Source organism: Podarcis filfolensis, assembly GCF_964270895.1.
Source record: "Podarcis filfolensis genome assembly, chromosome: 6".
NCBI classification, from domain to species: domain Eukaryota; kingdom Metazoa; phylum Chordata; class Lepidosauria; order Squamata; family Lacertidae; genus Podarcis; species Podarcis filfolensis.
This window is the reverse complement of record NC_139609.1, coordinates 1,165,975-1,188,958: the sequence shown is the minus strand read 5'-3', so window position 1 is coordinate 1,188,958 and position 22,984 is coordinate 1,165,975. Positions and strand designations below refer to the sequence as shown.

General features: G+C 45.1%; 2 protein-coding genes across 4 annotated transcripts; one reads left to right on the top strand and one right to left on the bottom strand.

The window, feature by feature from the left end:
* Window positions 1–301: 301 nt before the first annotated feature.
* On the bottom strand, window positions 302–6,763 carry LOC310765860 (phosphatidylinositol N-acetylglucosaminyltransferase subunit C-like). 3 transcript variants are annotated; one of them, XM_083621459.1, is made up of 3 exons: window positions 6,612–6,758; window positions 3,641–3,724; window positions 302–2,081 (listed from the first exon to the last, which is right to left on the bottom strand). In XM_083621459.1, the coding sequence occupies exon 3, from the start codon at window positions 1,976–1,978 to the stop codon at window positions 1,085–1,087; it is 894 nt and encodes a 297-aa protein (XP_083477585.1). In that variant the 5' UTR covers window positions 1,979–2,081; window positions 3,641–3,724; window positions 6,612–6,758; the 3' UTR covers window positions 302–1,084. The 3 variants fall into 3 exon arrangements, with proteins under 3 accessions (XP_083477585.1, XP_083477587.1, XP_083477586.1); XM_083621461.1 differs by lacking the exon at window positions 3,641–3,724 and having other exon boundaries at window positions 6,612–6,763; XM_083621460.1 differs by lacking the exons at window positions 3,641–3,724; window positions 6,612–6,758 and adding an exon at window positions 2,516–3,254.
* Window positions 6,764–7,192: 429 nt separating this feature from the next.
* LOC310765857 (SUN domain-containing ossification factor-like) lies at window positions 7,193–20,128 on the top strand. The gene is made up of 9 exons (XM_083621451.1): window positions 7,193–7,216; window positions 7,383–7,522; window positions 8,870–9,001; window positions 9,991–10,135; window positions 12,043–12,154; window positions 15,711–15,835; window positions 17,334–17,401; window positions 18,386–18,493; window positions 18,909–20,128. The coding sequence occupies exons 2-9, from the start codon at window positions 7,386–7,388 to the stop codon at window positions 19,117–19,119; spliced, it is 1,038 nt and encodes a 345-aa protein (XP_083477577.1). The 5' UTR covers window positions 7,193–7,216; window positions 7,383–7,385; the 3' UTR covers window positions 19,120–20,128.
* The last annotated feature ends 2,856 nt before the right edge of the window (window positions 20,129–22,984 follow it).

Here is a 22,984-nt window from a genome sequence, read left to right as displayed (position 1 = left end):
AGCAGAAGGCCTTTGCAGTTCCTGTAGGTTTTGTGCTGCTGTGTCTAAGCTCTGACCAGGGAGACCACAACTCAGAAGAAAGGGTTTGCGGCTACATCGCACTGGTCTCATGGCATGCATGCACACTTCTTGCTATTTTATTTACTCACAGGTAAACAAACTCAGTAGAAAGACATCTCTTTTCAAAAGTAAGTGGATACTTTTGGTATTTTCCTCCCACATCTGGGCAAAAAAATTATGCTTGATAGGAGACAAAACTTCTTTGCTCTCTTAGAAATGTTAAGTTTTCACACCAAAGGAATAGAGAAAGTTGGTTTATTATATGACATGGAAGAGACATGCATTATATATAAATGCTGCTTCAGACAGCAAAATTGCAATGTAAGCAGGCAGCAAATCCTGCAATACACACACCTTGATCTAAAGAGAGATGAAATGGAGAGTTGGGGAGGAAGAGTATATCTGTCCTTAAGCATGTGCATGTTGGTTCCTTGGGTGCTGAATGAAGGTCCTTGTGGGAGCTAGGAGAGCCACTGGCTACACATTTTAGGGTTCCTTTCTACCCTTTTCCTTCATGGAGAAGGGAGGAGGCTTTGAGGTGAGCAACTCCCAGAGTTCCCAAGGTATTTCCCCCAGAGTTCATGCCCTTTTATCACCTCACCATTTTGCAAATTAAGAGCTTGGAAGACTCTCCTTCTAGCTGGCTGTGACTGAGCTGGTTCCCTTTTGTCTCTGCCTTCAAATTACCCTGACATTATTTTGATGGTCTCCATTCAGGGGATGAACAGACTGTACCTGGTAACGAAATCAGCATGTGCTGGCCTTTATGCAGGGTGTGAGGAAGTCAGAATAGACCTGAATGCCTTTCAGGACACAAGGCTGGGATCAGACTGGTAGCAGGGTCACTCTTGTCCTTTTAGGCTATGTCAACCTTTGATACTTCTGCCATGATCTGCAGTAATAATTGATAGAATGAAGTTCAGATTGACCCACACCTATTCACAAGGCCCCAGTATCTCAGTGGAGATGCAGTTTTATTTTTGTTTTGGCATCAGCAGCTGCCTTTCTTAGGGCCTCGCCTGCTTTACATGAGGAACTTGGAGAGGTCTTCCTTGATTTCAGCTTCATCCCAAGGCCCGTGGATGTTGTCTTTGAAGAGCTGCAGCTTGATGAGGCAGTAAGGACACAGGCAGGAGATGGAGACGAGAAGAAGGGCAAAGAGAACCATGCCAACGCTGGAGATGGTCAGCAGGCCCACCAAGGCAGACAGAGCAAAGAGCAAAGTGGCGACAACATAGCAGCGGGGAGTCCGCGCTTTGAGCTTCTTTTGCAGCATGGGCCACAGGGCAAAGATCTGGATAGCGAATGTCACCATGACGAAGGCGTGCAAGGAGCGAGGCAACCGCGAGGCCAAGCAGACCGAGGCAAAGATGGCCATGTTAAGGGACAGAGTGCTGGACACAATGGCAGCATTGGCGCCGTAGTCATAGAAGATCAGATGTCCTAGGAGCATGAGAGAAGACATGGCATAAATTGTGTCTGTGCTGATGGACTCAGTCAGTGTTTTCAACACTGGGGAGAAGCCGTAGGTGAAGGCCACAAACACCACCGTGTTTTTCAGATCTGCCCAACGCGTCTGGCCACTCTGGTTTCTCCCCATTCCCGAGTCCAATACGTCAAAAAGGACGTAACCTATCAAGGAAGTCACCAAGCCAGCGCCAAATAACCACTGGGGAGCCAGCAGCCCCACATCCATGTACCGCCAGATGACGACAAAGACGCAGACGCTGCACAGCTGCTGTATGACCACTCCGGACTCAAACACCACCGCCCGGTACTGGTACTTGCGGGCATGGATGTTCTTGCGTAGCTTCTCTAGGAAACTCTGGTCCACATAGTTATCAGGAAAGGGCTGCCTTTTATACAACACTTTCTGCCAGCGCTGCCGTGTGTTTGGTCCCAGCTGAGCAGGCAGCATGATTCCGGCCAAGTCCCTGTCTCACGGCTCTTCCTTACAACATCAATGGATGATGAAACTCATGCCCAGACTTGTCCCTGGTTTTCTAGGTCACTGCTGGCACCTAGGAAGAAAACAAGTCCATCAAGCCAAGATCTGCAGGTCAAAAGCACAGCAGTCAGTTCCCATGACCACAGAGAGAAACCACCAAGAGAAGCTGTGCTACAACACTTGGGGACCCCACCATCCGACTGTTTCGGAAACAGGGCCCACTATCTTGGCTCCTCCTAGGCAGTCACATTGCTTGGCTTCTCCTTCCTCCTGCCCTTCATGATCATCAGTAACCAGAAGTCAACAAAATCTGTTGGCTTTACTTGGGAGCAAACACGCCAAGGATTTGGTATTTGGGCTCCATGTGTTCTTTCATATATAGCACCCCAAAATCTCTGGCCTCCTCTTGTGCAAGCTGGGCACACACGTGAAAGCTGTTCAGGGGGAACCGAAAGGGGAAGGAGGTACCTTACATGTGTGTGTGTTTAGCTCCCAGCATGAAAATACCTTTATGGTGCCATTTCCGTTCACTTCCGCCTCTTGATCCAGTGCCAGCGTCCCTCCGCCAGCTGCCTGGAACCAACTTGCGGGGCTGGAGATCCCTCCGTTTCCCAAGCCAAGGATCCCCGGGATTCCCACGGGCCGCCGCTGCCTCGGGGCCCCAGCCGGCCAGGCGGCGGCTCCCGGATCGGCGCGCAACGCAGCTGGCAGCCCAAGCCGGCGAGAGCGCGGGCTGGCAGGCGCGTGCCCGGGGCGGGGAGGAGGGACGCCCGGGTGCCTGGCGGGGGAGGCCGAGAAGGAGGGCAGTGGCGGCTCCCTGCCTCGTGCGCCAAGAAGGCTCCTCTCCCCTCCCGGGCCGAGCAGCACATCCGGACGCCCAGGCGTCCCCGGGAAGGAGAGGCGAGGCTTCTCCCTAGCGGCGCTGGTCCAGGGGAGCTGGGGAACTCCCTCCCACAGGACAGCCGGGCTGGGCCGGGCTCAAGGAAGGGGTTCCCACCGACGCATCTGGTCGGCCCCGGTGAGAAGTTGGTACGTTTACTGGCTGGTTTAGGTTCACATCCAGGAAACCCGTTTCTTAACTAAGAATGGCTAAAATATTGTGGAACTTTAAAATAATAATTGCCCCCCCCCAAGATTTTGAGGGACATAAGGAAACTCACTGAACACACACTAGGGAGTGAGCCCCCTGGAATGCAGTGATAGAAGTAAATATAGGATCAGACCGCGTGTCCCGGGGTTTATATTTTTGTAAATAGGTTTATTGACCCATTCATCCCACTTGGCTCAGGTGTAAAGACAGATAGTGCCTGCCTAACCCTAGGAGGAATTCCTGCCATAAATTCAGACATCTGCAAACTCAAGTTTCAAGTGGTTGGCATTTTGGGGTAAAATATTGGGGGGGGTTTAAGCCTTGTGCATGTATTAAATGGACATTTTGACTCAAATTGACACATTTGCATTATTGCATGCTCAGAGAAAAAAAGTCCTTTCACCTGTGCATAGGTTTCTGGGTCAAGCATGACCACCGGACATAGGGCAGGGTTCTGTCCTATGAAATACGCCTCTGTTGGCTACCAATTGTATTATGTCATGGGTCAAATATGCTGCCATCATCTGATTCAGTAGCTTTACCTGCTAGCTAGAGCAAACGGACTTTGGCATCGTTGTCACCAGGTGGCCTGTGTGCCTGTAAGCTGTCACCCTCCAGCAGGGCACCTTTTGGCAATAATTTTTTTTTGTCAGTGCTGATGTTTTCAGTGGAAGTTAAATCAAATTCAAACCAGCCCTTATCCTCAGTAACCTCAGATTACAGGAAATCCCGTAGGAGAAATGGTTCTGATCAATGCATTCAGATCCACTGAGAAGAGCAGGGGAACACAGAGTGTTCTTGGTGTGCACATCCGTCCGGGGAAGTGCTAAGAAGTGTCAGCTTTTCCTTCCAAGTATCTTGTGAGGGTGATGAGTGGGCCTCCTAAAAATGGTTGTGGGAGGAATAGGGCTCCCAGAACACACAGGCGGTGGGAGTGGGCAAATTGATGAAAAAGGTTCCATATGATGTCACTGAACCCGATTTTCTCAACAGACAGAAGCATCAGATATAATCAGGCTTGTACTAAATATATTTACTCATAATTAAGCTCTCCCAAAGTTCAGTGTGGTTCACGTTCTAGTAAGCATACGTAAGATTGCAGCGTCAGCAGCACAAGTATACGTGCAAAGGTCATTTTGGTGATAGTAAATGAAGCCCACTCAGCAAACTGGTCTTGAATGACGCTTAGGTAACTCCTGTTCTTGCTGGATAAGGTCCACTACCTGCACCTCACATGATGTTTGTTTCATTTTGCAGGTGTAGCTGGGGACAGTGTGGCAATAGTGGTCTCTGATTTCAAAACTAGAGATTCCTAGCTGGAGGCCCTACGGGACATTTGGGATTTTAGGTTGCTCCACCTCCCATCTTGCAATAGCTTCTGATGCCTTTCCAGATTTCTCTCCCAGGGCCATAAAAATGTTTCATATAGCAAATCGGAATCAAAACAGGCTGGCTTGTAGGTAACAAAACAAGCTCCCTTGCCTCAAAGCTGAGAAGGCCCATGTGCCCAAAGTGCAGGCTCCAAAGTCTTGCCATGCAGTGGCCTAAGTGAGGGAAGTGGAGAGAGACTGAACTTCTTGCTGGAGCCCCTTCAGCTTGTTGGTTGGCATCCGTCTGTCTTGAGAGACAATGGAGTGCACCTCTAGCGGTGAAGTCAGTCACTGTGTTAGCAGCACTGAATGCTCTCTTCCTGAGTGAGAAGACATATATATATATATATATACACTCAAGATCCATGCAGCTTAATTCCCCAAGTCTGCCAACTGGCAAATTTCCATTGTGAGAATTTGTGATAGGAGATGAAGTGAATTTCTTCATACACAGAGCTAGATTGTGGAAAACAAAAGAAAACAGGGACAAGTCAACAGAAGACGATAGAAGGGAATGGGTAATGAATTCACACAATTTGAAATGCAAAATTTCAAAATTAAATCTTTTAGTTCCAAAATTTAAATTATTTATTCTGGAAGCCATTTTTGGTTAATTTTCATAGAACCATGGGATCAGGTTTTGAAAGTACAAATAACAAAAACATCAAAACAGTGAGGGTGTTTATGTACTAAGTGTTTATGCAATAACTGCATTTTGTTCACTTGTTATGTGACATCATGATCAAATTTGTTCTCCCGTTTCCCCCATCTACGGTTCTTCAATCTTTTTTCATAATGCAACCCTCTTTTTAGAGAAAGAATGAAACATTGGTGAAATCTTCCTTCTAAGTAGCCTTATGGCTACCCAACCTCTGCTTAAAAACCTGCAATGAAAGTTTTCACTTCCCAAGGGAGACTGTTCCACTGTCGAAGAAGCTCTTACTGTCAGAAAGTTCTTCCTAATATTTAGTCACAAACTCCTTTATTGTAACTTGAATCCATGGGTATTAAGTCTCACCCTCCAGGCGAAGACATTCCTCTTCAACAAAGCCCTTTTAAATGTTTGTGGGGGGAGGGGATTATTGGTTTATGGGCTTTTTGTTGTTCTTTTTATTATGTATTTTGTGTTTTTATCTTGTATTTTTATGCCCTGAGATCCATGGATGAAGGGTGGTATACAAATGTAATTAATTAATCAGTTATTCATAAATAATGAAAGGATTAAGCCCCCAAAGGTCTGCTGAATAAGCTGCTTATGTGAGCAAATTATCTGGAAGCAAAGGGGGATTCAGATTGGCGCAAGTCATAATGCATCATAAGAATACATACTTGTATCCAGCCTTGCCAATAAAATAAATATACACCAGCCTACAAACATACTGTTAGTGCATATGGTTGTATGTACCTAAGTGTCACAGAACAGCTTTTGTAGATGGAGATCTGTGGCTTCATGTTGAAGCTCCACTTATTTCCATCAGAAATTGCCAGTGTTGTGCTTTAGCTACAGCTTTGCTCTGCTTTCAAAGCACTCTTACATGCCCGTGGGAGAAAACACATTGATAACAAAGAACAGCACGTTATTTTTCAACCGGTTTTGTAAATTTATCAAACACAAGGCCCATTTCCCCCTCTGACTTTTCTTGTTTAGAATGGTAGTTTAACTAGTTAAAATCTAGTGCAGGAATGTAGTCCCTCGACAGAAAGCACAATCCTACATGCTAGTTGTTCACTACATTGACAGGGTTATTCTGCCAAACACAGATTAACAGCCCAAAAGGAAAAAAGCCCCCAAGATGTACCGCAGGGAAGCCTACCAGGCAGAAGCCCAAGGGAGTCCAGGGACACAACACCACTGCTATGGAGCACTAAGAATCCCAGTCTGCCCTTGCATCGAACCGTCTGCCTGACCCACCCGGCTGAGCTCGGGAACCCGGGGCAGGAGCCAGAACCCTTTCCCGGACTCCGCTCCTGCTCTCCCCCGAGCGGAAGCGGAGCAGGATGAGTCCCGCCTCTTCGCTTTACTCCCGCAGCGGGATTCCGCTGCCCGCCTCCCGGACCGGTCCAGGCTTTCCTCGCGCCCGGCGGCGAGGGGCTGCCCAGAAGCGGCCCGGGTGGGGGGCGGGATCCTGCCTCGGAGACTCACCCGGCCAGGCAGCCCAGGAGGAAGCAGGAGGAAGCCAGGAGCAGCAGCCGGCGGGGAGGCTCCTTCATGGTCTCCGCCGTCTGCCTCGTGGCGCCCGCGGGCAACGGCGGCGCATCCTCCCGAGGGCCGGGGCGGAGAAGGGCGAGGGCTCCGGCAGCCGCGTCCGCCGCCCGCGCTGGATCCGCGACGCGCTGAGCTGGAGTGTGACGCGTCACCGCCAGGGGAGCGGGGGGAGGCAGAGCCGCGCCTGCGCACCAGGCCGCTTCCCCGCCCTTTCGAAAGACAACGGCCCAGAGAGGCCGCCGCCAGCCAATCGACAGCGCCCGTTTCTCCCTCTTCATCCCAAAGATGAATGTAAAGATTTTATGAATGCTCATTTCCTTTGCACAAGAGTTTCCTTGTGGACTGCGCTGCCAAGTCTCCTGGCACTATGAGAATAAGAAGCACTTGAATTTTCCACAAGGAACCTTAAGTATTTGCTAGGCTAATGCAGTTGAGTGCTGCCCCCGTCCCAACAAATAGATCCTGAGAGCAGCATTTCATATATGTAGTTTTAGTAAGACGAACCACTTGACTATCATGGTGAATTGTATTAAGGCTCAAAGGTTAGTTTTTACTTGTCCCAGCTTGCTTGTGGTTGGCTTACCCTGTGAAATAGCAGCCTTGTAGGCTTCACTATTCTTTTTTGTGCTTTGAGTAGTTAAAATAAATTCTGCAAATTGGGCAGATGTTGGAACTGATTGTAAAGTGTATATTGACATTTTTGAACAGAACATGGAGATGGAGGAATTGAGGACACCTGAAGTTGAGGCGCAGTCTTCAGTGGATGAAGGTTCTTTTAGTGTAGCTGATATCCCTGATAGTACTTTCAGCATATCTACCTCGGAGATCTCACCAGTCTCTCAGCCCAAGTAAGCTATTCCATTTTTTTGGCCATTTCTGCATAGTATTACATCAAGAGGCATTTCACCTGCTGGAGATACTTTCTGATCAAGCAGTTTATAATTTTTCTATTAAAAAAATTAACCTTTCATCTGTTCTAAACAGAAACTGAAAGAAGTGTGAACCTGTAAGATATTGTCAGGGACTGGATTGAGAAATGGTGGCAGCCCCCCCCCCCGAACCTTCCCATTGATTTAGAACAGTGGTTTGCAGAGGGGCATAGTGCTGAGGGGGAAAGCTGGGAACTACTGGGTGAGGAACAGCTAGAAGAGGAAATACCAGGAGAGAGACAGCTGGCAGATTCACTGTCTTTAGAAAGCATTCCTGACCCCCCTTTGCCTAAGACTAGACAGGCTTTGAGAGTGATAGAACAGAAAGCACAGTGGCAACAAGCTCAGATTACCCGACGTAGGAGTGATGTAGATTAATGGGTACGGAGGGGGTGAACCTTTACTGGGAGCAATGCCATTCCTAGAGAGATATGCATTCCTTTGTCTCTCGCTGTGATTATTAAAGAAACAAATGGTAAAAATGCTCCTTTCATTTGATCTGCTTATTTACTGCCACCAGGGGAGAGATCCTATTCCTCGACGCCTGACATAGGTAGCCAACACACTGCATTATGTATTATATATATGCACTTTAAGAAAACTACACGAGGTTATCAACTGTTGACTCTCTGACTTGATTCATTCATGGCAGCAACTGATACCACATTAAAGTTAGGAAACTGCATTTGTTTTAAGTTGAATTATATTGACAGGGGTAGTATTGCTCCATAGCTAAAGATTCACTATTGACATTTCTAATAATGCCAGTGAAATAATAATAATAATAATAATAATAATAATAATAATAATAATAATAAAATTTATTTATACCCCACCCACTCTGGGCAGCTTCCAACAGAACACTAAGATACAATAACCTATTAAACATTAAAAGCTTCCCTAAACAAATTCCCTACAATTGCACACTTTCTGCAAGAAATAATAGAATAAGTCATTTGAGTCCCTCTCAACAGACTATTTGAGGGTTGGATGCATTATTTATTAATATTATTATCCCTCCTTTCTTGCAGACTGGGACTCAAGGCAGTATATACAAATATATGCAAAAATGTAAAAACGTATAAAAGATGTTCCCTCACTGCCTTATTTCATATATTGGGCTATATGCAGTTCTTTGTCTTCTGTGGTTACCAGGCAACTGCTTTAATACAAGGGTGCTTTGATGTGTCATGGTATTAGAAATTCCAGCAAAAATATTAGTTATTTCATAGAAGTAAAAAGCATGTTTGTTTTCTTTTCCTTCAGTGCAATAGAAAACTCCAGTGCTGATATCCCTGTAGCAGAAGCAGAGCAGTCAGAGCCTGACTGTGACCTGGGTGGGGCACTTGAGGGCCAGCCTCAGGGTGACTCTTCGTCTCTTGATACTTCTCCAGAGGGGTGAGTATTGAAATAACTGCTGCCATAGGCTGTTCCATTGATTTTCATTCTTCTTCTTCTTCTTTTAATTTTCATGTCTATTCAAAGAGATGCAAGGTGACCAACCAGTGGCGGATTTACGTGTAAGCTAAGCAAGCTCTAGCTTAGGGCCCCACTCTCTTGGGGGCCCCCAAAAAATTCAAGGGGGAAAAAAACCCTGGATGTAATAGTAATTATCTCACTATTTATATACTTCTTAATTGTATTTCAGTTCAACAATGACTTTGATAAAATACATATTTTGTTATCTGCAAATGGCTTTAGATACCTATGAGGTCCGTAAATTACCATATAGCATATATTCAACACAAAAAAACAGCAACAATTTGTTGTTGACAAAGGACAGCTGGACATATAAAGGGCCCCATTACCTTCAGTAGGTTAGGGCCTCATCAAACGTAAATCCGGCCCTGTGACTAACAGATAGTAATAGATAAAAAATAAAAACAAACCTAGTCCTTAAAGACCAACCCCCCCCCCCAAGTATATGCTCAAGTAAATAATCTAACACTATCCTTGACTAACAATGTATTTCTAGATAATCAAAGTCAGTAACTCAGAACAGCTTTTTATTGCCTGACCTTGCCGGTTTGATTTTCTTTTTCTGCCCCTTCAATAAGGCTAATGAGGGGCAGTATTACTGTACTTGAAATACTTCTGACCACATGTCACTTTACAGAAGAAGCTGAAAAAGAAGCAAAAGTTTTTACCAGCATCCTTGGCTAAGCAGGTTTCCTCTGGCTTGCATTGCCTGTCCGTGTTGGAGGACAGACTTTTTTCACAGTTGAGACCATACTTGGAATATTGCTGCTCTTCACTAAAACACTTATTTTATCCAGTTCAATAGCAACTGACTGGTTCTCTGTGAGAATTCTGTGCTGTCTATATTCTATGTATTGATATGTAAAAATATTTTGAGTTAGGTGTTTCTGATGTTGCTGTATTTTCAGCCTTGTAGGTCAACATATAGAAAATATATCTTCACATGGAAAGGGAAAGATAACTAAATCAGAATTCGAACCCAAAGTTCCTGCAACTGAGCAAAAGACCACTCCAAAATCTGCACTGAATGCTTCGGGTAACCTAAGAGGGGAGGTAGGTGATAATAACCCCAAACTCCCTGTAGGGATACAAATGGTTCAAGTAAATGTTTATCTCTCACACTAAATATCAAAGAACATTTTGCTCCCTTTGTGGTTTGACATTTCTCAGCTTTATACTTTCTACAGTATTGGTTCTCAGTGCTTACTTGAAATGGGCAGGTACTTAACGTGCTGCTTCTGTTACAGCTTACTTTCGACTACTAGCAGATGATGCTCATATTTCAAATGTGGAAAATGCCAAGCACTACTATTGATTTTATGGGACGCAGGTGGCGCTGTGGGTTAAACCACAGAGCCTAGGACTTGCCGATCAGAAGGTCAGCGGTTCGAATCCCTTCGACGGGGTGAGCTCCCGTTGCTCAGTCCCCTGCCAACATAGCAGTTTGAAAGCACGTCAAAGTGCAAGTAGATAAATAGGCAGCGCTTCGGCGGGAAGGTAAACGGCGTTTCCGTGTTCTTCTCTGGTTCGCCAGAAGCGGCTTAGTCATGCTGGCCACATGACCCGGAAGCTGTACGCCGGCTCCCTCGGCCAATAAAGCGAAGTGAGCGCTGCAACCCCAGAGTCGGTCACGACTGGACCTAATGGTCAGGGGTCCCTTTACCTTACTGTTGATTTTATTTTAACATTACTCTCCTGCTTTCATGTGAAAGCACATTCAAAATACAGTAACTACAGCAAAAACAGTGCCGAGACTGTTGGGATACTGCCAGGGAGACAAAGTCCATCATGACTCCACGTCGTCTCCGGGCGTCCATCGATCTCCCGTAGACACGCAGTATCAGCAATTAGTGACACGAGCTCCAGAAATAACTTGCCACATTCCAGAGCTGATGCACGCTCTATCAGCAGATAATGCACAGCGAAAGATGCACTCAGGAGAGCATTATTTACAAGTTTATTCAGCGTTGATCAGAACAAAGAAAACATGACTGCCTGCTTCAGTGTCTCAGACACACAGAGAGAAACGAAAGCAATAGACAAAACATAAACTTCCTGTGAACAGGAAATACGCAGACTCTGTGACTCACAAAGCCTGCTCCACTGCTCTGCCTTGGACAGTCATCTAGCTGCAAAGTGGTGGCAAAACTGAAACTAACCACAAGATAGGATACCATACCATTTTTTAAAAAACGACCTAAATAAAACATTTGTAAAAGGTTGGTCCTTAACAACTGTAGTTTCCCAGCATTTTGGAACTTGAGTGAACATAGAAAACCACTGTGAAATCAACATATTTCTTCTCAGTTGAAGATGAACAATGCAGGCATTACAGAAATTCACTCTGAAACATTGAGAGTTCATGGCTTATCCTTTTTATGATTTTAAAGGAAAAACAGAAAAAACAGAAAAGTCAATGGCATTGCGAAAAGAATAAAACTCCACTCCTTTCTTACTGTAAATATGTAGTAGCTTTCAGCAAACTGGTGCTTTCTAAATGTTTTAGATTACAGCTCCCATAAGCTCTGAACATCTCAGCTGGTTCTGATAGGATTTGCAATCCAGAACATCTAGAAGGCAACGGGCTGGGGAAGGCTATACTAGATTCTCTGTTTTGGTATCTACAACCTTGTAAGTGATTGGGTTATTCCCTTCATGATAGTCTGAGTACTACTGAGTACCTTAAGGTCTCAAAAGTATAGTAGGACACACATTTCATTCCTTTCTCTAACCAGCACATTTTCCACATCACATTCCCCCCAAACACAAGCTATGTTTTGCAAAATAACAATAAGAAAAATTGTAAAAGCACTGCTATGCAATAGAATGGTCAGCTTACCATGCAGCCTGCTGGGCATAACTTGCCTTTTAATGTTTGGTTCTTGAAGCCTTACACTGTTTTGATTGCTTGCCTTATTGCCTGTCTTGTTGTTTTTTGTTAATATCTGAAAACCTTGCAGAGAAAAGTAGGAGAAATTGACCCAACTTCTGTAATAAGCCCAAAGGATCCAGGAGATATTCCCACTTTTGATGAATGGAAAAAGCAGGTTATGGAAGTGGAAAAAGAAAAGAGTGAGTTCAGGGGGGTTTTTTGGGGGGGGGAGAGGTTGTTGGGTTGTTCTTGAAAACTTTGAACAGACTTATCCCTTAAAAATCAAGTATTTAGCACTGATCCTTTTTTTATTTAAAAAGAAATTTTCAAAACCCTTCCCAAAGGGGGAGAGACTCTGGTTTTATGTATAACTGTATTTTTTGTTTTGTTCACGAATTTTGTTAACAAATGTCCTTTTGCGATGCAGCGCTTGTGTTTCTCTAATCAGTCTATTTTAATCAGGGGGCCAAGACCACTTGGGGGCCATGGGCTGCAGTGTCCCAGCCTGCGCAGGGCCTCTTCACCTGCCTCCTCTTCCTGCTAGCCCAGCTGTAGCCTTTGGGCTGGACCAGTGCCAGCTCCATCCACTCCTTGTGTGCTGAGTGAAGGTGGCTGGGAAGCAGCAGGAAAAGGAAAGCCTCTCTGCTTTGAGAGGAAGGAAATCAGAAAGCAAGATAAAAGATGGTGAAGCGGGGAAGAGAGGAGGAAAAAGTGAATGTTAAAGGACCAGGGAGGAAGGAAACTGGCATGTTGTGGGTGAGTGGAGGATTAAGGTGCAAGTGAAAGGAGAATGGGAGAAGAAATGCCAGGAGGTGGGTAAAATACTTTGAGAGGCATGGTGAGGGGAAATAGATTTATAAAAAGTCTTTTCCACGTAGAGACTCTGGATCAGGAAATTCTGCCTCCAATGGAGAGGCTGAGCCACAGTGTTTCCTGAGCCAGGTCCTGTACTTAGCTTGAGGAACACTGAGCTAAGGAACTTTTTCACCACCGTTTTGTGACTGGGGTCAGGGGTGGCCAGTAATTTTCAGTCCATGGGAAGAAAGATAGAGAACCCCTGATCTAGATAAACATACGGCTGTAGTGTAATCAGCTGTGCAGAGATCAGTTCCCCCCTGGAACTGTGGTCTTGCCTTCCGTGTCCTTGGTCTGCTGGCATAATAACCAGCTCACTAAGACATCATAAGTATCCCAGCCCTACAGAAGGGACATGTAAGGGGTGCTCTGTTTTTACAACACAGCCTTTAGTCATAGCAGTTTCTGTTAGATAGATCTCCCATTAAGCAAGGGCTGAAATGATTCTCTAAATGCAACTAAGTATTTTGTACCGTAAAAGAACAAACCAAAGGGTGCCCGGTTTTTATTTTTGATATGACAGAGGTGTTCCCTAATTTGTTTTTTAAGGACCCTTGTTTCATTTTCCCACATTGCGATATCAGAAATAAGAATTTGGGCACCCCCTTTAGTTATTTACTTTGTTGAATAAAACTAGGACATTCTGGCCTACAAAAATTGGGCTTTCCATGTGGAAGGGCTGCAGAGCCAGCCTGTGGCTGTCTAATGGGACAGGCTGAACTGGGTGGGGTGTGCAGGCCAGGTGCAAGCCATGCTCCTGTGCTGCGTCTAGGCCACCTTGGTTCATGGGATGCTGCCTCTCTTCCTCTCCAAATCACTGACCCAAGCCCACCTTCTCCATGCTGCCTTTGACACAATCCCCTATTCCAGCATTAGTGCATGTAATCGAATCACGCATTCTTAGTTCTCTTTTGTACTTTGCTGTGAATTTTCTCATATGCACACCTGCTTGAGATTAAAACCCCACTTGACTCATCTCCCTAATCTTCTAGTTTCTACTTGGTGCAGTGTTTGAAATTAACCATGCACATTTTGCTACTGGCAGGGCTCCAACTGCGACCATGTGGAGATTTCTGGGCGCTAGGTTGGCGATCACAGTTGGCAAACCTCTGTCTTAGTCCATAGTTAATACAGTGGTACCTCAGGTTAAGTACGTAATTCATTCTGGAGGTCCGTACTTAACCTGAAACTGTTCTTAACCTGAAGCACCACTTTAGCTAATGGGGCCTCCTGCTGCTGCTGCGCCGCCAGAGCACAATTTCTGTTCTCAACCTGAAGCAAAGTTCTTAACCTGAAGCAATATTTCTGGGTTAGCGGAGTCTGTAACCTGAAGCGTATGTAACCCGAGGTACCACTGTAACCATTTCAGTTTCAACTGTGTGTGTTTCTCCTAGCCTACTGGGACAAGTGAATTGCTGTAAGAGCAAGCCACAGTCAAGCAGTGTAGCTGAAACCATAGAATTGTAGCATTGGAAGGGACCCCAAGGATTAAAATGCCTTAATCTGTGGAATAGACAGGAATTACTTTTCCTTCTTTCTTCTTACTAGACATTTTGAGTGATTAAAATATTTTTTGCGTCCCAAGAGACTCCTAATACTTACCGCACTTTTTTCCTCCTAAAAGGGAACTGTGTGTGCGTCTTATGGAGCGAATGCAGGCGGGAGAAGCCGCTCTTGCTGGCTTTTTGGCGAGGTGGGAGAAGGAAAGGAACCTCTCTTCTTCTGGCTCCCTGGAAAGCCGGCAACAGCTGCTGACACTCTCCTCAGCTCTCTTTAAAGCAAGAGCTGCGCAGCGTGTCTGCCTGCTCACTGGCTTTTCAACAGCATGAAGAGGGGCAACTCTGTTCCTTCAGTGTTTTTCCTCCCCTCCCCTTAAACCCCTCTCCTGCATTGTTAGCAGCCTCCTTCTCCACACACCCCATGTGTGCTCCTTGTCCCTTCAGTGATTTTCATTCCCTCCCCACTTAAAACATGGTTACAAAGCACAGATCCACATGGATCCTCAGGATTTTTGCATTGGGTCACCCCAAATTAACCATCAGATCACATAGCATGTCCATGGCTACAGCCTGCACCAAAAAAATCACGCACCCACTGTTGCCTGGGGCCACAATGGCTCAAAAATGTGGTTACAAAGCACAGGTCCACGTGGATTCTCAGGATTTTTGCATTGGGCTACCACATCTTAATGATTTTTTTTCTGCATCTCCACTTGTGTAAGAAAAATGCTTACTTTTACATTTGGGGAGAGAAGGGATGCACGGCTGCGCTTATCAGCCAAGAGACCAGTAGCTTTGGACTCCTCATCCTTAAACCTTTCTAGCTCAGCAGGTTATTAAATTAATCTCTTGGTTACTCCTCCCAATCCATTTCCCCATTGTGATGTATATTTTTAAATTGTAAGCCTGAGGGTAGGGGACTGTGTTGTTTACAATGGTATATAGTCTGCTCTGGAAGCAGGTTGTTTTGGCTAAAGAGCAGGGCAGATTATTTGTTAAATGCAAGTACAGACATACCTCAAGATAAATATGCTTCAGGTTGAGCGCTTTCGGGTTGCACTCCACGGCGACCAAGAAGTAACGGAGCACATTACTTCCGGGTTTCGCCACTCGCGCATGCGCAGACGGTCAAAATGACGTCATGCGTGGAAGCGGCGGCACGCGCAGATGTGCTTTCGCGTCTTACGTTTCGTTCAGGATGCGAATGGGGCTCTGGAACGGATTGCGTTCGCATCCCGAGGTACCAGTGTATTTTAAATCTGAGCAATTACAAATACTACTGTTAACTTCATGTAAGTATTAAATACTGCTGCCTTGTATATAAATCACTTTAGCTTAGAAGCTTGGAAGTAATGGCATAGTGATCTTTCTAATTCGTTGGTATGCTTCCTTTCGTATGCAGGTCAGTCAATGCACCCATCCTCCAATGGAGGTCAGCATCTCACAAAAAAGGTCCAGAAAAATAGGAATAATTATGCTTCAGTTGAGTGTGGTGCCAAAATACTGGCAGCTAACCCAGAAGCAAAGGTAAGTATACCACCTCAAAGGCCATGTTGGTGGACGTGGCAATACTATTGATGACTTTGTCAGCTAAATATAACAAATAAATTGGTTTCTTGTGACACTGTTTCAAAGCTGGAGCCTTCTTGGTTCAGTTCTCCCCAGAGAATACACTGAGAGGATTCCCACTGCTGCTGGCTTGGATGGAAAACTCTTTCTGCCAGTCAGCTGGCCCCTTGAGAGGGAAAGAGCTGAAGAGACAACTGGCAGTGTTGGCACCAACGAGAAGTGGCCATGCCAGCCCATGAAGGTGAAGTTCCAGACGTTTTGGACTACAATTCCCGCCAGCTGCAGGCAGTATGGCCAAGGTTTAGGGGGGCTGGGAGTTGTAGTCCAGAACATCTGGAGGGCTACAGGTTGGAGAAGGATGAGCTAGAACAACTCTATTCCATAAATTTATGCTAGAATAAACTTGTTTATCTTTAAGGCACCATAGCACTTCATCTCAAGAAAGAAAGAAAAGACGCCAGCATTTTATGGCAGCCTAGATGGCAAGGGGCTCTTCAAAAGTCCCACTCCAAATGGCCCCCCCAATGAATTGGTATTGGGGAAGTAAAGTTCAGTGGGAGACTAAGGTTCTTATGATAGCATTGATGAACTGAAGTTTCAGCTCTAATTTTTACATAACTTAAGCAGCACTCCTGAAGTGCTCTAGAATCTTGTCAGGCTAGGTAACGTATTATTATTATTATTATTATTATTATTATTATTATTATTATTATGTATACCACCCTATACCCACAGGTCTCAGGGCGGTTCACAAGACAAAATCACAATATAAAACCACAAAAAACATAATCAAAACAAAAACAACCCAGTACCCCCCAAACACATTTTAAAAGGGCATGGGATGTCATTTAGCCCAGCCTTAGAGATCTAGCTGTGAATCTGTGGATGAGATGTTTCTTAAACTTAGCGCTCCACAAATTAATGCCTGCACTGTTTATTGATCATCTTGGTCTTCATATTGGAGCGTAAATTGTCTTGTTCAAAATGTGCCTGAGTATTTCTGTTAACACTTCTTTAGAAAGCCAACACTTGTTTCTCCAGGATTAGCAGAGTAACACAGTGTTACGAACATAAGAAGATGCCTTCTCTGTTGAATCAGGCCTTGGTCCCATCTGTCTTGCTGGCTGTGGCTCTCTAGGGTTTCAGACAAGTCTTTCCAGGCCTTACCTGGAGATACTGTATTTCCAATCGGGGACCTTCTGCACACAAAAGGTGGTCTCCTGCTGTTGAGCTATGTCCCTTCCAAATTGCTGTGTTGCAGTTAAATACTTTCAGACAACATGACCTGTCTTCAGGGTTGTTCTCCGTGTTTTAACTGAAAAGGTACACACAAATAATACTGTAAATTAAACCAAAGGCATGTTGAGATTTCTAAAAGTACCAGCAGTAAAAAAGAGGCCAGGATTCTTTTAAGTGTTATTAACACTCAATGAAGTGTTATTTTCCTTCTTTATAGAGTACATCAGCAATACTAATGGAGAATATGGATCTCTACATGCTGAATCCATGCAGTACTAAAATCTGGTATGTAGTTATACAGCTAAGTGAAATAAATATCTGTTATGCCACTGAATTGTCTACAGTTTCTGGCAGGCCTTGGTAGCCAAGCATTGTATGCTACTAGCCTCGTGTGAAATGTGATTGCATCAAGTTATTGCAACAATTTATAAAGCATTTTCAAAGAAGATGCTGGTTTCATCAGAGGGAAGTTATACATAAGAAATAATTATTAAAGATATAAAATGGCTTTGACTTTTAAATATATTAATTGCACAGCTTCATGGTTTTTCTTTCTAGTTTTTTCCCCATATGCAAGTAAATAATTTTGTTAAGGTCCAAATATTTTCATATCAAACAAAATCATAACAAAATCCAAAAGGTAGGGAAAACATGGAGTTTGGCCAGTGAAGTACCTATTTTTATTCCTAAGAATGTTTCTTACAAAAGTTTTTCAAGAACTTTTAAGAAGCAGGCCTGTAGCATCATGAAAACCTATACCCCCGCCCAATACTTTGTTTTTTATTCAGGATTCATAATAAAACCTGATTTTCTGCATGTAAAATCCTATCTTCAGAATGGTTCAAAAGGTTTTAATTTGACTAACTTCCAACTGGCTCTGACTGGAAATTGACCCCTCGCTAGGCTTGGGCTGTGAAGCACATGGAACATTGGCTTAAGGAAGGCTTGTCTGCCCACTGTAATGCACCTTTGGTTTTCTAAAGATCAACTAAATTCTTACACAGAATTATTAACCATTTCCAACTTGGTTTTCAAATGTAAACTTCTAATAAACTGTGCTAGGAATTCATCAAAGAAATGGAAGGAAATCTGCAGCCCTGCTCTGCATAAAGTCTGTGCCTCACTCAGCACTTGCCCGAGCAGGAAGGGACTTTTACGGATTGCTGGTGCTATCTATATGTGAAAATGCACATGAAGGGCCCTTTGAAGCATGTTTCCATGGTGAATTCTACCTACTCAGTTCAGCTGGACTTTCTCCCCACCTGCCAGGTTTGTCGTTGAACTGTGTGAACCAATTCAAGTGAAGCAGCTGGACATTGCCAACCATGAGTTATTCTCATCTACTCCCAAGGATTTTCTGGTGTCTATCAGCGACAGGTACGTCTCGGGATATGAAGGTGAATGTAAGGTTTCTTTCTTTCACTGCAACAGCTGCTTAAGTTTCATTATTTGGGATGGGCACATCATTACCAGTCGTTGGGACACCTATTTGATTTGTCAGTCTGTCATGCCAGCCGGGGGGTGGGCAGGTGGGCAAATTGGTAAGCAGAATATGGTCTTGGTAGTCCACAGCTTTAAAATGGCCAGCATTTAAAGCCAAAATGTACTGATGTTACCACTGCACTAGGTGGCTTAAGCGTTGTCCATCGTAACCTTGTACCTGCAATAGAGTACTTGTGATGCCCATTGCAGTAACAGTGATTTTTGTGTATTATAAGGGAGGTTCTGAATTCGTTGGTTTCTGAGAGGTTACTGTGTGTGTAACATCTTTCTGGTGGGTGTTGTGTTCTAGGTATCCAACAAATAAGTGGGTCAAGCTAGGCACTTTCCATGCCAGAGATGAGAGAAATGTCCAGAGCTTCCCTTTGGATGAACAGATGTATGCCAAATATGTAAAGGTAAGTTTCTGCAGTTACTACAAGTTTCCCACTTGTTCCGTTGATTGTTGTCATGCCACTTCACATACCTACCAGAGTGTATGGCGATGTATACACTTTGCTTGATTGCAAAGACCCCTCAAAGTGCCTGGCCTTTGTTGTCCAGTCCAACCCTCCAGTTCTGTGATTCCATGCCAGCAGTGCCATAGGAGGATCCAACCAAGTCTGTATGAATCACAAGTGTATGTGAATACTTCTCAGTACCTAATCTTAGACAACTGCAAGTTTGGACAGTCACAGATACCTACAGCTGGAGGACCTCCTTTAAGTCCTCTCTTGGCCGGTGCTGTTGGCAAAGAGAGAATGCTCCCTGCTGCTGCCTGTTCTCTACACTTTCGCATTTGCAGCTTTTTTGTTGTCTTCCAACTGCAGGTGAAAACAAGCAAGGAATACTGCTAGGGCACTTTGTATGTGCCCCGTCAGATGTTGTTGTACTCTTAACTACCATCAGCCCCAGCCAGCATGTTGTGCCCCACTCCCAAAGATGAGCTACAAGTTGGCCGCCCTTGTTTCAAGACAGAATATGCTCTTCACTAACTCTCATTATTGTGTTCAGTCCAAATCCATTTTTAAAAAGTAGAAATAAATAGAGAATGAAATAGAACTGCTGGGCAATTTAAATGCTGCCCCTCAAGGGGAAGGAAAACGGGTGTTTGTCCTTTTAAAAGTGAGTACAACCATAGGAGCCAACTCCTAGGGTCTAAGGGGGCTTTGCCCCCCCCCATAAAATATTTGACGGGGCTGGGTCACTTCAAAGTAGATTGGCATTGCCATTCAAATGGGGTGTGTGGCCGCATCATTATGCAGGGTGGGTCTTACCTGGGCCCTCCAGTATTTTATTCAAGTTTGTACTCCTGACTACAACTGAACCGACAAACACTTTGGTTGTTTCAAGTGCAAGAGTTTAAGTTGGGGGAAAACAGCCCTAGAGATTATCTCCTGGAAGCTTTAGGTCAGGCACCTCCAACTTCAAGTAGGCTGTGATCTACTATCCCGTATCAAAAACTGGCCGTGATCTACCACGCTCTCCCATTGTCATTCTTCAACTTAAACATACAAGGTGCGTCTTTTAAAAGAGGCCCCGTGGAACATGTGTACTCTGTATCCACGGGGCCTCTTTTAAAGGACTCATCCTGTATTATATTTGGCTGTGGAAACCCAGCCAGAGGTGCGGGGTATAAATAATAAATTACTATTATGGTGCTAAAAATAGTAACATATTATTCCCCCCCCCCAGCCTCCCCCCAGGGTCCTTGGCGCACATGGGAGGCCTACATGCCCCAAAATGTCTGGTTCCTCCTTCACCGGACAGCAAGCACTGTGGGGCGGGGGGCTTACTTTCAAGTAAATGCTGCTAGGCTGGAGCTGGAAAGGTCACAGAATCATAGAATCATAGAGTTGGAAGAGACCACAAGGGCCATCGAGTCCAACCCCCTGCCAAGCAGGAAACACCATCAGAGCACTCCTGACATATGGTTGTCAAGCCTCTGCTTAAAGACCTCCAAAGAAGGAGACTCCACCACACTCCTTGGCAGCAAATTCCACTGTCGAACAGCTCTTACTGTCAGGAAGTTCTTCCTAATGTTTAGGTGGAATCTTCTTTCTTGTAGTTTGGATCCATTGCTCCGTGTCCGCTTCTCTGGAGCAGCAGAAAACAGCCTTTCTCCCTCCTCTATGTGACATCCTTTTATATATTTGAACATGGCTATCATATCACCCCTTAACCTCCTCTTCTCCAGGCTAAACATGCCCAGCTCCCTTAGCCGTTCCTCATAAGGCATCGTTTCCAGGCCTTTGACCATTTTGGTTGCCCTCCTCTGGACATGTTCCAGTTTGTCAGTGTCCTTCTTGAACTGTGGTGCCCAGAACTGGACACAGTACTCCAGGTGAGGTCTGACCAGAGCAGAATACAGTGGCACTATTACTTCCCTTGATCTAGATGCTATACTCCTATTGATGCAGCCCAGAATTGCATTGGCTTTTTTAGCTGCCGCGTCACACTGTTGGCTCATGTCAAGTTTGTGGTCAACCAAGACTCCTAGATCCTTTTCACATGTACTGCTCTCAAGCCAGGTGTCACCCATCTTGTATTTGTGCCTCTCATTTTTTTTGCCCAAGTGCAATACTTTACATTTCTCCCTGTTAAAATTCATCTTGTTTGTTTTTGCCCAGTTCTCTAATCTGTCAAGGTCGTTTTGAAGTGTGATCCTGTCCCCAGTTTGGTGTCATCTGCAAATTTGATCAGGATGCCCTTGAGTCCATCATCCAAGTCGTTGATAAAGATGTTGAATACGACCGGGCCCAAGACAGAACCCTGTGGCACCCCACTAGTCACTCTTCTCCAGGATGAAGAGGAACCATTGATGAGCACCCTTTGGGTTCGGTCAGTCAGCCAGTTACAAATCCACTGAGTGGTAGCATAGTCAAGACCGCATTTTACCAGCTTCTTTACAAGAATATCATGGGGCACCTTGTCAAATGCCTTGCTGAAATCAAGGTAGGCTACATCCACTGCGTTCCCTTCATCTACCAGGCTTGTAATTCTGTCAAAAAACAAGATCAAGTTAATCTGACATGACTTATTTTTCAGAAATCCATGCTGACTATTGGTGATCACAGCATTCCTTTCTAGGTGCTCACAGACTGTTTGGTCCACACTGAACTAGGAGGGAGAGCGGAGGGGTGGGGGACCTGGTGTTTTCTTTCCATGGGAACCACCGGGAGAGGGGCATCATCGTCTCTCCGCGCACCGCCCTTCCTGCGGCTCCCTCCGCAGTGCTGCAGCCCGTGTGCCCCCCCCGCCTCTCTGCTTGTGGCTTGCATGGGGCGGAGGTAGACGCCCCACGCCTTTCCGGGACTGGCCAGCTGGCTGGGCATTGGGCAGAGCCAGCGGTCGGAGAGGGGTGCTTGAGGAGGTGGCCCCAGCACCTGTCAGAGCAAGCCTGGCCAAGTGGAGTCTTATTACTACCACTAGACAGCCCTCCTGAAACACACTAACTCCAGCAGATTAAGCATAGAAGGTGACCAGGTGAAGAGGCAGGACTCTTCCCAGCCCTGCCCCCCCCCCCATGTCTTCCGACAAGGTCAGGGCATCCTGGAGTAACACAGGACCAAGACAGGCTCACAGCTCACGGCCAGAGAAATTCGGAGGGAGATCTGGTTCTGCTCCTTCAGTATCAGAGCAAGGGGTCTCACAGCCACATCCAGTCCATGTGCTTAGTGTATACGTGGCAAAAGTGCTTGGCATGGCACACAAAGGGGACTGACTATTGGGATGTACACCGCTGTGCATGTGTCTGAGACAGGGAATCAAACATGGTAGTGCTATGGAATAATGGGACTTCGCAATGTATTTTTGTGCGTTTCTGAATAACACAGTTTGAGACTGTTGGTTTAATAGAAATAGCTGTGAAAACGGTAAGGACATAGGAAGCGGAGCTTCAAGGATTGAATAAGATTCCAAAAGCCATGCCAAGGATTTGAGTTTGGAAGTAGTTATTTGGAAAAAGAAAAGAAAAAGAGACTCTGCAAGTCATATAGGTGGTGGTGCTGGGGAATTGAGAATGTGAATGAGATATAAAAGGAAAATGAAGGCCTTGCAAGGACATTTGAAGAAAGAGGCTCCCTGAGCACCAGGCCTTGAACTGATTAAACATTTCAAACTGGGATTTACTGCGTGCTTGAGAAGGAGACTTGAAATGATGTGATCCATGGACGTATTTGATCCTTGCTTTTCATTTAATTGATCTACATAATAATAGATTGTTGATTAACTGAAAAAAACGAATGTGCATGCTAGAAGGATAAAAATAACGACAGTTAACCAGAAAATGGTAGACTGCAACCCTGTACACTCTTCCCTGGAGTAAGCTCATGAATTCAGGAGGACTTTTTCAGAGTAAATGTGCACAGGAATACATTTTCATGTGTA

Coding starts and splice junctions, on each gene's coding strand:
- LOC310765860 (XM_083621461.1), bottom strand. CDS start 1,978: ATGCTGCCTGCTCAGCTGGGACCAAACACACGGCAGCGCTGGCAGAAA.
- LOC310765857 (XM_083621451.1), top strand. CDS start 7,386: ATGGAGATGGAGGAATTGAGGACACCTGAAGTTGAGGCGCAGTCTTCA. Junction 12,155..15,710: donor GGAAGTGGAAAAAGAAAAGA/GTGAGTTCAGGG, acceptor TTTCGTATGCAG/GTCAGTCAATGCACCCATCC. Junction 18,494..18,908: donor CTGGTGTCTATCAGCGACAG/GTACGTCTCGGG, acceptor GTTGTGTTCTAG/GTATCCAACAAATAAGTGGG.